The sequence below is a fragment of the Chaetodon trifascialis genome, chromosome 15 (genome assembly GCF_039877785.1).
Source record: "Chaetodon trifascialis isolate fChaTrf1 chromosome 15, fChaTrf1.hap1, whole genome shotgun sequence".
NCBI classification, from domain to species: Eukaryota; Metazoa; Chordata; class Actinopteri; order Chaetodontiformes; family Chaetodontidae; genus Chaetodon; species Chaetodon trifascialis.
The window spans coordinates 18,051,018-18,064,855 of record NC_092070.1 but is presented as its reverse complement, the minus strand read 5'-3'; the positions used below and the strand labels follow the sequence as shown (position 1 = coordinate 18,064,855).

Here is a 13,838-nt window from a genome sequence, read left to right as displayed (position 1 = left end):
GGAGTGACTTGAATGTGAGATTGAAACATTTAACTTTTCGGTAATTTAATCTTCATCTGAGAAATGTATGTAAAATTTTGTGTTACAGGTAATATTTGGGTGTAAAATGTGGGAGCATTTTATTCATGAGAACCGCATGAATCTTGAATTGCAGTCGTTACACACAACAAAAGTGATATTAATGATTTTACATCCTCGACTGTGTGTGTGTGTGTGTGTGTGTGTGTGTGTGTGTGTGTGTGTGTGTGTGTGTGTGTGTGTGTGAATGTATTCCAGTAAACTGGAAACTGTCTTTTCTCAGACAAAGAGCTGCTCATCCTTCCCTGAGTGACTGCGTTTGAGCTTCAGCCCAGAAAGGATCTTCTGGGCTGGCGAGGACAGGTTGTACTGAACAGGAAGTGTCTCTGGTGACTGAAACAGAGGCTGACTATGTCCAGTACTCTGTCTGCTATTGGGCAGATGTATGTTCCGATCAGCTTGACACCTAGTTGCCACCTCGTGAGAAGACTCCTGTGTTGTCCTGGATGATGGTGCAGCTGGTGGAAATGTTGAGTCCAATCCCAGCATGTACTGCACAACCTCACGGGGGCTCAGTGGGACATCCGCTTTACTCCCTGCGGCATTGTTGGCCTGGTGGGCCTGGCGGATGTTCTCACCATGGACATCTAAGTTTTGAGAAAGTCTCTGTGTCCCCGGCTCTGGAGAGGAGCTGTGGCTACTGTCTGCGCTCCCTGGACTGTCCCTCGCTGAGGCTGCAGGCTGTCTGGCTGCACGGCCTGGGTTGGGGAGTCGGGTTCCTGGGTTATGATGCCGGTAATACTTCACAGGCTGTCTGGTGAAGCGATAGTGTGGTTGGGTCCCCATATTTGAGTCTGGTTCTCCTACCGGCTCACCCTGAGGATTACTTGATGCCCCTCTCACAGCCAGGACTGAGGCAGAGGAAGGAGAACAAGCATGTGTTTCATAATACAGTACAGAAATGTTATTGATGATAATAACTTGGCTTTCCTTGGATGTTTTTTCAGAGGTAAACTTTGCAATAGTCTGAAGCATCCTGACTGAAAAGTTAAGGTTAAATATTATTACAGACTTCTGCCCTGATTTGAAAGTGATTGACAGAAGTTTAAAACTAATTGCGCTATTCTGCATTTTGGGTTGATATACTCATGTCAGCAGTGAACTGAAGCCTTGAAGCTGTTTGTTGTTGCAGCCACAGAGCAAAGCAAGAGAAGAAAAGATGAGACTTCAGACCTCCAGAGCAGAAAAGCACAAAATGTCTGGTGGGTTAGGGTTAATACAGTCCTGAACAACAGCTAAGCAATCTGGCTACAGATTAATACAACTAGATGGCATCAGCAAAAAAAAAAATTAAATAACTTCTACCTCTTACTTCTAAAACAACTAGAAAAACGTGTCAAGTGAGGAAAAAGATTTAGTACAACAGACCCTTAACGCCTCATCTCTGGTGCTTAGGAAGATACTGAGTTACCATAAGCTAGAACAAACTACCTGTCTGTGAGAAATAAACAACTCAGGAGCTGTAAGTGTACCACCTACAAGAGCTCCAGCAGGATTAATTAAAACATGTCCTCAAGTAGCAGGATACAAGCTGACACAATAATCAATACCTCATTATACCAACAACAAATTCCAGCATATAAATGTCATAAAACATCAACACTACGAACTACTTCTATGATTAATTAGTAACTGCTCTATCACTATATCCCGCCTACCTGCTCTCTCACTGGCTTCAGTGCTGAGCTGGTCCACTGCCTCATTGGATGAAGACTTGTCAGATATATAACCCTCGCTTGACTCTCTCTTGATTGCTCGACTCTGTGGAGTGACACAAGTTGAGCGATGGAGCTCTGCGAGTATTTACAGGCCACGTCTAAACTTGAAACACTGCAGTACTACAGTACGTGATAGTGATTCTTATGGGGGGAGGCAGTGAATTACTACTGGATGATGCTGACCCTTTATATGAGGTACAAACTGAAGCCTTGTCCAGGACATTTTAAACTGGGAGAATAAGAGCTCCCAAATGTAGCTCCCTTTTTAACCCCACTGAAGGACAGGTGATTTTACATTTGTGCCTCGAAGTCATGGGACAGCCACTGTGAGTCTCTACAGAGACTTTTTTGCTTATCAGCTATAGCAGTAAAACAGCATATAGCAGTCAAGTGTCCCCATGCATAGTAAAGCTTGACAGAAAGCCATGCAGGTCGGAATCCAGAGAGCAGCAGAAATGCAGCAGCTGTCCAGCGTGTTAATCCTGATAGAGTAAAGGTGAGGTTAAGGTGCCAGGCGCTAAGGCTCTTAAAACAACAGATACATTAATCAGAAAATCCGACTGCTACAGCTCCTACAACTACTGATCCATTGGGACTATTTAAAAATATAGCAGCTGTGAGTCCTGTCAAAATCCTGCACACTTGAATACAACAGCAACCAGCAAATCTGTGTTTGAGCGGAAAGTTTCTTCGGTGCAGCACTTACCTCTAGTGAATGTTGACGCTCTGTGGAGGAGGTTTCATGCTCCGAGCCAGCATAAACTTCCTCATCCAGGGGACAGGAAGCTCTGGGGGGGGTGTCTGGAAGGGGTGCAGTGGGGGCTGGTGGAGGGGGTGTACTGGGTCTCCTCTGAAGGCCAAAAACCTTGTCATGGTGTGTAATGAGGAACTCAACAAGCACAGCCTGGTAAGTGATCTCCAGCAGAGCAATCATTGACATGTCTGTCGACACAAGGGGGCGCAGTAGCGTTGGCCCAAACACAATACCCAAATTGCTCGGGGACATCTTGTTCTCGCTGTTCTCTGAAACTCTGTGAAAACAGACAGCAGACAAATTTAAAGAAAGATTGTAGAAAATTCAAGCAAAATCTACTAGGAGAGTGTTGGATAAAATGTAACTAGAGAGGTCTTTATCCCGGCTACATGCTCACTTTTGCAGGTGAGAAATCAGGTGTTGCAAGGTGCTGTAGCAATATGGAGGGAGTTCCTGTAGTAGCTTTTGTAGGTTGTGAACGATGGCCATTATCTCATTAGTGTCTGGTGTCGGCTGCCTTTCGCTCAGGTTCTGAATAGTCTTCCCCACCGCGATGAAACCATTGTACAGGCCAAAGGTTAGTAACGGCTCTGGGAGCTGGGAGAGGGTTAAGAATAGAGAGGTGACTCAGCTATGACATATCTTTAGTCAGACACTCTTGTAATCAGCCTAATTCAGTCAGGGAAGCTCATTTGGCAATGACTCCTGTACCTCCTTGAAGAAGTGTTTAAGGATCGAGGTGATGTCATGCGGTGAGAGGTCAGAGAGGTCCACCTGCTCCTTTAGTGTCTCAAAGGCCTGGCAGAGCTTCTGGATGCGAGGCTTGGACCCACTCACACGATACACCCCCTCAGAGGTAAAAAAAAAAAAAAAAAAAAAAGAGCAGAAAACAACTATCAGACCACAACACTTGACAGTCTTGTTTCTTCATTTTTAGTCATAATTTTCAGGTGATGGTAAATAATACCTGGACCGAGAGAGCGCGACTCTCAATCTCAGATGTGCACTGCAGCACCACAAAGGGCACCTCATCTGGTGAGTCACGTGGCAGCAGAGAGAGGTCCACTCCGAACACAGTCCCCTTCCTGTGCTCACACTCTAGCTGACACACCTCCATGCACTTCCTGTGCATAGCCAGCCCACACTAAGGGTGAAACAGGAACAAGAACAAGAGAGGTAAACAGTCTTACTCAGCACCCTTCATGGTCTGTTGTTCTTCTCACAATGACTTGCTACTATTACTGTATGTCTGTATGTCTCTTCTATTTGGCCTCATACCTCCTCACATTCGACCCCATTGACGACAATGTAGTTGTCACACTGCTTGCATTTGACCATTTTGCTCTTCATCTTCCTGAGTTGGTGTGTCAGTGCAGCTCCCGAAGGCATCCGCACTTTGCCTGGTTGACTGTCAATGTACTCTATAGGGAGAGAGAGAGAGAGAGAGAGAGAGAGAGAGAGAGAGAGAGAGAGAGAGAGAGAGAGAGAGAGAGAGAGAGAGAGAGGATAGAATCATGTAAATTTTTGTTAGGTTGAGTTCACAGAAATATTGTGTTTATGGAGGCATAAAAAGGGGGAAACAAACCTGATTCTGACGCCACATCCCGGTCGTCCAAGTCGTCTGATGACACTGCCAATGTGGATGAGGTTTTAGGCACCCTCCTATTAGTGTGAGCTTCAGTTATGTGTTCCGGTAGAGAAGAGATATGACAGAGGGGAAATCAAACATGTTTGTCTTTGCAAGGTTTTCATATGAGAATAAATGAGAAACAAAAGCAGGCTTGTGCTTACCAGGGCTGGACAGAGATTCCAAACTGCCTCCAGTACTTTCATTGTCACTGTACCCCATTTTCCCTAAAGTGCACCAGAACACATAAGAAATCTAAAATTAAATGCAAGTGGATAATTTGTCTGTTAATATAATCATGGTGTAACCATGGGGAGGCCTTACTGCCATCGCTGTATCGTCTGCAAGCGTTGTCATCTGTCATGACTGAAGAGTCCTGCAGAGAGCCGAGAGTGTTGCTGGTTTTCCTTTTGTTCCTTTCAAACAAAAAGGATTGTGATAATCATGTTAATGAATAAAGAATTAGTGTAAGTACATAAGAATTTTACCCTATGCATATCATATTCTTCTTTTATACCATTTGAATTAACTGGACTGAAAAACACTTCAGCAAATAAGGAGGTTTACTGCTTACATCAACTACCTAATTAAGAGTTGAGCACACATATACATCCAAGGTGTTTTTCTTTTCATTCTTCTATATAATTACCTTTTGTTTTCACTTAATTTTAATTTTACATTTCTGGGCTTCAACAAATAAATGATCATTTTTAAAAAAGCAACATACACGATTGATATCCACAGTAAACACCACAGTCTGAAGTGGCAGACACAGACGATGGTCAGTTTACCGTACCCTTTGCCCTGAGGAACATATTCCTGGAAGGTGAAGACCTGGAGAAGTTTTTCAGGATGACGTTTGCTGAGAATGTAGAGCATGTAGGCCTCACCAGGCTCCAGGGACCTGCATGTCATCTCCAGGTTGTGATAGCCGAGGGGAATAGGCTCTGCCAGCTGCCGCTGGTAGAAAAACATGTTGACTGTGACCTGATACAGAGAAGAGACAAGATAGGGGAGATGAAGCAGTGTTTTTACCGTGCCAATTTATCAAAAAATAGTTGCCTAAGTGTAATAAATAATGTCAAAATACTGCTTTGCTTACTGATTTCCCTTTCAAATCTCCTTCATTGATAGCAGTGTTAATCTCAACGCAAAAGAAATTTTGCTTCTAACGCAGCAAAACATGACTGATGTGTAGATATTCTGCAAGAGTATCTCATTTGTTTTATTGTATTATTGAGGCAAAGTTGCAAACCATAAAGCACTGACTGAGTAGATTAATACGTTCAAGCAAATACATGCATATATATGTGGAGGAGTGGAGATGGAGACATGGTTTACGATTAATGTGTGTCGTGTCACACAAGGGGAGGTGCTTTAGAGATCGTAAATTGTCCTCCTGAACAAATCAAATGTATCCTTAGCTGATGCTGGTATAAATGTATATATAATGTCACTGAGATTTACTTGACTGACATAAATGCATGGCAGTATTACAACATGGTTCACACTTATACCACAGCCAAGAATCCATGTAAGTCCACAGACTGCTGCATCTAGAAGCACGCTGACAGGAAGACAGATGTTGCGTTTCCTCAGTTTTATACCAACCTCCTTGAGCACAGTGTCTCCCTGACAGATGAGCTTGCGGATGTGGGAAATAATTCTCTCTTTGACCTTCACTAACTCCTCCTGGTGGAACTTGGCATCTTTCACAGAGTCTTTGTAAAGTAACTCTGCTTCCATCACCTGGATGAGACAGAGAGACGAACTGAGAGCCGCTAAACTATCACAAACATTCTTCTTAAATTGTATTGTTGAATATCATATAGCATTTATTCTGTATTAAACTGTACTAGAAATACATTTCTATAGATTATATTAACAAAGTGCAGGAAGGGGACATTCACCTTACTCTGGGCTTCATCCTTGGACTTCCTTCTTTTATCCAACGTTTTGATTCCAGCTGTGTCATCCACAGCTTTAGCAGAGACAGCTTTAGCCTTTTCTAGCTCATCACAGCGCTGGAAGTATTGCTGACGAGCCTTTTTAAAAGCCGTCACTGACTCGTTCTGAAAACAAGCAAGGGAGACGCAGAGGGGAAAAAGAAACAGATGAGTTTTCTTTTATTGTGTGAGCCATTAGCAGTTTAAAATGTTTTAAGCAGGTATCAACAAGGTTGTAAGAAAGGGAAATATTTAGCTTTGGATGTTTGCTCAGAGAAAATTATGTGTGACAATAAACTGAGTTCAACTTTTGTCATAACCCAGAGTCCTTACCATCCTCCTTTGCTCTCTTGCCCATTGCTCCTTAAACTCTCTGCGCCACTTGTCGATCTCATTCTTCTTGGCAGCCAAGGCCTTTGGGTAAGAGATACTGGATTAAACACAAAGTCAAAGCTATACTGAAAGATTTACTAAAAACTCTAACTTTTTGGACGTGTGAGTGTGGGCTTCCATACCTGGTAACAGCGGTTGTGTACCAGTTCATAAGTCTTTCTGCTGGTCAGACTGTTCTTGATGTCTTGCTGTAGTGCCTTTGTGTAGAGGTACTGCAGGGGCATCATTTCCTACAAAGGCAAGAACTACTTCAGAAAGCTTTATAATCATGAATAAAGGTAACAGCGGTAAAATGTTACAAACACACCTCTACTGTAGGAATCAATTTCAATCACACAGAGCAACACATTGTGATAATCACTAAACCTTTCCTTTGGTACATATCCAAAAAACAAAGCTGTACCTGCTGTTCCATGATGGCTTTTGCTCCTTCAGCTGTCTTCATCACATTCTTTGTAAATTCTTGTTCTGTCAAAAAAACATTACATTACTCACAAGAAACTGTACATCAATACAAGACAAGACAAGCAGAAATGGCCAGTGGAGTGAAGGGGAATCACATTATTGATTGTCATTATTGGTGCTTTGAGCTCCATTTTGGACCAGCTCTCTGACAGCAGTTGTTGATCTGGCTGCTCCTTTTTATCACTATACTGTTGCATTAGGGAACTCATAATGTTGCTTCACTATGTGTAATACACAGTAGTTTGGTGCTTAGCTCCACCCAGCATTACTCATGAGTTGCTATTGCCTAACGCTCCTCACACAGCTGAGCTGGGGGACTCTCCTGTTGCTCTATATTTTGTTTGCTGCCAATAGACTTGCACGCTTGGCATGCCAGTCTGGACACTGGACACCTGAGCGGGCTCGTACACGGGTAATCAACGTCTATGTACTCCAAAGGCACCCCATCTCCTTTATTACCCTGCTCTGCTTGCTAATCTCCCTCTAATCCTTTCTCCTGGTGTGTGCACCGTGTAGCTCACTGGGGTGACTGCACCGCCCGCAGATGGCCTCATAGAGAAAGAAATAATACAGACAGGCCACATTATAGCAGGTTTGTGAAACCCCTGGCACACCTAAAGAAATTATTCCCTTATTGATGGATGATGGCTTTGTGTCTTTTCTGTTACTGTACAGACAATTATTTGCATATTGTAAGCAACCATTCTATATCTGCTTTTATGTGCCGTTTACATTCAAAAGCATTAACAAAGCAGACACAGATAGAGGCACCACAGGTATGCCATGTATGCACTGTAAATTGCACGCTACTCTATTGTTTGATTTTCTCTTCTGCATGTGCGCTTACCCAAGCTGATTCTCTTGTCCATCCAGGCCAGGAGATCTTTGGCGTAGCGGCACCACATCTTGGTGTACTGCAGTGCCGTCTCCACTCCATCCTCACAGCGACAGAGGGCCAGATCTGCTTCCTGGGCTGAGAGGGAGTACATCAGTATCACTGCAGGCTCCAGACACTTGGAGCTGTACTCTGGATTCACGCAGTATCCAGTGGGCTACATCCCCATGACTCAAACAGCCTCCAGCCTCAAAGAAACGGTGATCTACTCTACAGTGACATTCCCCCACACCCCAGCTTCTAGACTTTATCAGACAAGACAAAGATAATCAAAAATCCAATGTCACTTTAAAAATATATATACACAAACCCAAAACAGGAAAGAACGAGTGCATATGACAAGTCATTGCTGCTCTGCAGAGTAAAGGTTCCTGTGGTTTCTCAGCACATTGTCCGTGTCTCTTGCATGTAAGCTCAATGGATGTATACTGGTGGGGATGTGACCTGAGTGAGGAGGGTTTCTATGAACCAAAGACAAACAGCTTTGGTTAGATAACTTCCCTCTTCTCCCCTCTTCCTCTCTCTGCCCAGCCCCTCCTTCTCACAACTGTTCACTTCCAGTCAGCTACAAAGAGGCAGGTAGTGCCATGAAAGCACCACTCAGTGCCAGTTTGCAGTATCAGATGCCACAATGTTGCAGCTCTACTGTGGTCAGGCAGGCAGGTCACTGATGTAACAACCCTCTGCTTCCTCCTCTGTGACTCACACCAACACAGGGTGGATCATGTGGTCTCTCAAAAGCTCCCCACACTGCTTTCTCTTTTCCTCTTTCTCGGCGTGCTCCCCTTCCAGCCAAACACTTGCAAATAAAAGTCAAAATCTGTTAGAACACATCTTGATTTCCTCCTGTAGGAAAAAGTTAGAACAAAGATGCAGCTCAAGAACTTCCACTTCTTCTAACGGCTCACAGTGCAGTTCTAAGTATTCAGCTATTTTAATTGAGCAAGCACGCACTGCCAGAAAAAGTGCAACAACTTCTCTCTCAAGTTCCTCACTCAGACATGCAGATGTTATTCTGCTGCTCTTTTTTCTTTTACACCGATGCCAAATCCAGTTAGAGGGGTATAAAAATCCAAGCAAGGTGATCTTTTCCTCTCTGTCTTGAAGCAAAATCCACAAGAAAGAATAGACAATTCCAGAAGAATGATGGAATTGTGGTCAGACGCGTGCGCCAAGGTTGACCTCTCTTAGCCTTTCCACTCTGTGTTTTGTTCTCGGGAGAGCTCTGAGCACTTTCAGGAATCAGCCTCCAAAGCAGAGTCTGTGCTGCCCCATGGCAATCGCCTCCCTCACTTGAATTGCGGATTATCCTAGTCAGGTCCAGATTGCGGAGTGACAGGCTTTAGAGGAGCATTGAGTGAGGTTTACCTCCTGGTGTCTGACCAAGTGGGAGGGGGGTTAAGGGGCTGATGTGTGTCCAATCCCAAGCATGTAATGTACCCATACACAAAGTCTTTGAAGAGTGATAGCGTGAATTAGCATCAGTGACCTCAGACAGGCTTGGTCTTGAGGCCAAAAGAAGACCTTAAAAAGACATTTACAGTCAGAGATGAGAAGAGTTTCATACAATCAATAAACTACTGCCTTGCTTTTTCTACATTTCTACTGTGTTCATCATGGTCCTTCTCTGTAATTCCTAATCTCTTTCTGTATACTGTGCCTTGCAGATCAGGTCAAACTGAGGTTGGACTACTTAGCAGCGACTCCCTGGTTGAACAGTGAGGCAGTCTAGTCTTTTCCTCTGTTAAAGCTGCATTTACTGCATTGTTCTTAATAATACCGACATCTCCTTTTTTCTGTACCCCTCTGTGTTGCGCTAGTGTCTGAGGTAAAAACTGAGAGCAGCTGTCTCCTGCTTTAATCCTCTCCCTTTAGCCTAATCTTGTTACAAAAGGGCAATTACAACTCATGGCTAATTATAAGAAAACAAGTAAAGATTGAAGAAGATTCTCTATTAAGTGCCTGACAGTAGCTCCCACATATCATTAATAATGATTTGCTGAGATGTCAGGTGTCAGTCATAGGGTGGTCAGTGTTAAAGTAATTAAACCAGTGGCCTCAAGCACTACAGAGGGGCTCTAATTCACAGACTACTGGTGATGTGCAGCATAGAGGAACCTTTTATTGATTCCCTGTGAGCAGGGCCTCACAGTTCATATCAATTAGACATACTCCCTCGCCTCCTTCTCACATAAATCATACCTGATTGGTTGCCATCCACTTCATTGGCCTCAGCGCGTTTCTGTGGGCTAAAAGTATCTTCGCACTGTTGAAAAAAAGCAGACTCTCACTGTATAAATGCATCATTGATCCCCTTAACGTGCCAACAATATTCTGTAAGTGGTTACCCACAGAGAAAAAAACTAATAAAACCCATAAATACAGTTTCTGGCATCAGTGGCATCTGTAATTTTAGCAACATAAACAGCTTCAACATAAAAACAGAGTATTTAGAAGTATTTAATTGATTGCTTACAGACACATCTTGTTGCTCTGTGCTTTCTACAGAAATGGACTCTGAGAGGGACTGTGAGTCAGTGTCTGCCAGCAGATCCTCCCCTTCACTGGACACAGAAAGAATGTGTTAACAGAGAAATATACACCATCAAATAGCACACCTAAAAACTCTCTTATTTAAAACATACTACATACTATATACGATCACACCATTGACCTACAGCTATGTGTGAATATGCTCACCTTTCAGACAGGTGTAGGCAACACATTAAATGCACATACTCTTTTGTTTTGCTGATCAGTATTACACAAAAAGATACACACATTTTTAAGTTGAGCATGTGCCAGTTTACTTGACTGCACCTCAAATTCAAGTCAGGCATTAAGATCGTTTGGTTTCAATGCCACTTCAAAGAAATGCTGTGATATTTGGTTTGCTTAAAGATTGTATACTGAGAGATCGTGCAGAGCTGGCTGAGTTCAGGTTGATGGATTATAGCTTTGAGCTGACAAGTACATCGGAACAGTTTCATCCTGTTTGGTTTCCTACAATCTGCTAAGTTTACTGCATCTTTGAATGACACCTCACTAACCACCGTTTTTTTTTTTTTTTTTTTTCCGTCTCTCTGTTCAGGTTAAACCGAGCAAGAAGAGTGACGCAGGAGGCAAAAGAAACACATGGCAGCACTGGCTGTAAACGTATAATACTTACGAACAGATCAAGGATAAATCAAGATTATCGAATTCCCTGAAGATCTCACTGTATCGCTTGGTTTCGTATTTACAATTCACTTTCTTCACATCTGAAATGAGAAAAGAAAAAGCTGAGATACATAACATCATAAGACGGTCTCACTACTAATGCAATACACAACACCACCGTAGATTTGAGATCCTGAAATGTGATCCCCACCATCAAACAGAGACCACACAACACAATGTTCTCCTGCTATAAACAGAAGCGTGCATACTTTAAGACCAAACCGGGGCTTTAAAAGGTGCTGTGAAGAAACAAAGAGTGCTTTAACGTCACTTTATAAGATCCTCAAATGTTTTTTTTCTTTTATAATGCCAAAAGACAAACAGAATTATGTAGGTTGAAGTGGTGAATAAGCCATGCAGCTAGCAACTTGCTTTCCAGTGGATACCTGACATGCAGTTATTGAAGCTGACAATATTGTAGTTCTGCAGCTGCTCAACCAAAGGCATTAGCTAAATGCTTAAAGTCAAACATGCCAACTCACTTTAAGAGACAACGTGAAAAAACAAGCATTAAGATAGATGATTGTGCAAAGAAGACCACTAATAAAAAGCAAACTAAAAAAAGTTAAACAAATTTAACTTTGTTCCTCTCCTGAGGTCATACCTAACAGCATTTCCTTTACGTTTCTGAGTAAACCAGCTTCAGTGAACTAAAATACAATGAGGAACAACGTGGTGCTTTTAGTTAACTAAACCTGAACCTTTTGTTCTTTTTGATATTTAACTGATGTTTCACCATAGGGCATACCAAAGAGTTTAAAAACTGGTGATTTACAACAGATGCAACAAATAAGAACAAGCAATCTCTCTCTCTCTCTCTGAGATGTCTCCATTTTGGTCGACCACATCCTGCTTGCAGTATGTCACGTCCTTGTTTTTCACACCAGCCGTGTTTCAGTGAAAGAGTGAGAATTGACGGGCAAGTAAGCTGCTTTAAAGCTAAAGAAACACTCAGAGTGTGCCACACCAATTTCCACTAATCAGAGACAAACCCTCAGCTCTTTTTGTCTGCTGAACAGTACACTGGCAATATTTTTAACTACAGCAAACGATTTCACATTCATGCATTTGAGTCATAATGAAAAGGTCCCTGAAATATCTGGTTAGGTGTGAAGTTTTACCCACCATCGCACTAATCTTAATAATATCTTAAGGTACTGTTCTATTCTTGGCTTTTTGTAAAGTTTAAAGATGGGCATAGCTTACTAAATAAAAACAGAAGTCACACAAAACAAGGACAGAACAAGAATGTCAAAATGGAGAGAGTTCAGGAAGTTCACCAATCCTTCTTTGATTTGGTAGATTCCACACAGCACCACAAACCCCTGACAGACACATTAACAAAGAATATCCAGACACATGTACATACAGTACATGCATGCACCCACATGTAATATGTCAGAGTGGCACTGCCGCAATGTCAGCAAATTTCCAATCAGCGCGCAGAAAAAGAATATTCACACATTTAAACTCAATCCTGACACATGAAGAAATGTCGATGGCGAATGACAGAAAACAAATGACCCAAAAAGATTTATAGACATATACGCATGATGGGTAATGTATGTGAGGAGAAAGGTGGCACTTCCTCAGCGTTACCTCACATCGCAATCTTTGTGCTCACCTGTGGCTTTAGGGGAATCCTTGGGTGGCACTTCTTCTTCCATCTCTGCACTATCACCACCAAACACCCTACAAACACCACTCACTCAGTCATCTGCCCTAAAGGTCCCACTACAATACACTGTAAAGACATGAGAGTCAGATAGTTGAGCGGGCAGGAAATCTGCACTGCAGTGTATACACTCACACACACGCACACACTCACACACACACACACTTGTGCTAAATTATTAGCATGCAGCTCTGAGCTTGCTGCCGATTGTGCTCTAAAAAGGATCTTTCTCTGGTAGCGTGGAGGTTGGCCAATGTTTTCGCCACGATGGGAAGAGGAAGTGTATTTTGCTGTCACTGTAGGCGCCACCTACACTAGTCACACATAGTGATAAGGTGCCACTTTGTTTAGATGGTGTTGTTTTATTAAAAACCACATTGTCTTTTTTTTGTGGGTGATGCTGAGCTTTGGGTTTCGACAAATTAATCTTGATATTGGCAGATATTTAAAAAAAAAAAAAACTGCTGGTGCTTCATATATGGGACATCAGAATGCACAATTTGGTAAAATCAAGATCCTCACAGAACAAATGAGCTCATATTTAGCTAATTAGTTTGTTCTGTATGTCCAGCATACATACTTTATCCCTACTTAAAGGTGTCTTCAAGGGGAGTTATTTAGGTGTGAATTGAAGTTACCCTAATAGGCCTCATTTGAACTGGGTCATGGACCCCAGTTACGGTTCAGCTGAGGTTTAGCTGCTACAGCAGGGCTGTCCTAACATATTGCAAAATGTCCTCCATCTGGTTGTACTTAACAGCTTGTCTCTCACTTGAACGTTCAAACAGTGTCAGTAAAAGGATGACACCTTGAGGGCTGCCAAGATAAAACAAGTGAGAGCAAGCTCAGTGCTACACGCTTGTCTTGCTTAACCAGTGTCCCTCAGTCACAGTTATGAATTAGGTATAAATGCATGTAATTCACAGTGGTGTAAATGAGGTCTCAATAGACAGTTACTGTGACAGAGGCCAAATATTTTACCTCTGCTCTGTCACAATAATACATCCATACTCTCTGTTGTAAAGTGCAACTTTATTCCAAGGAATAAAGTGAAGTGGTGCCTTGTGG

At 42.6% G+C, this 13,838-nt stretch overlaps 1 protein-coding gene across 1 annotated transcript; it reads right to left on the bottom strand.

The window, feature by feature from the left end:
- Positions 1 to 248: 248 nt before the first annotated feature.
- Positions 249 to 12,853, bottom strand: gmip (GEM interacting protein). The gene is made up of 21 exons (XM_070981139.1): positions 12,720 to 12,853; positions 11,046 to 11,136; positions 10,353 to 10,440; positions 10,079 to 10,142; positions 7,829 to 7,954; positions 6,920 to 6,984; positions 6,639 to 6,746; positions 6,457 to 6,537; positions 6,088 to 6,249; positions 5,789 to 5,926; positions 4,974 to 5,164; positions 4,502 to 4,593; positions 4,342 to 4,404; positions 4,136 to 4,225; positions 3,829 to 3,971; positions 3,518 to 3,694; positions 3,262 to 3,399; positions 2,948 to 3,147; positions 2,503 to 2,827; positions 1,737 to 1,839; positions 249 to 929 (listed from the first exon to the last, which is right to left on the bottom strand). The coding sequence occupies exons 1-21, from the start codon at positions 12,760 to 12,762 to the stop codon at positions 298 to 300; spliced, it is 3,120 nt and encodes a 1,039-aa protein (XP_070837240.1). The 5' UTR covers positions 12,763 to 12,853; the 3' UTR covers positions 249 to 297.
- Between the last annotated feature and the right edge of the window lie 985 nt (positions 12,854 to 13,838).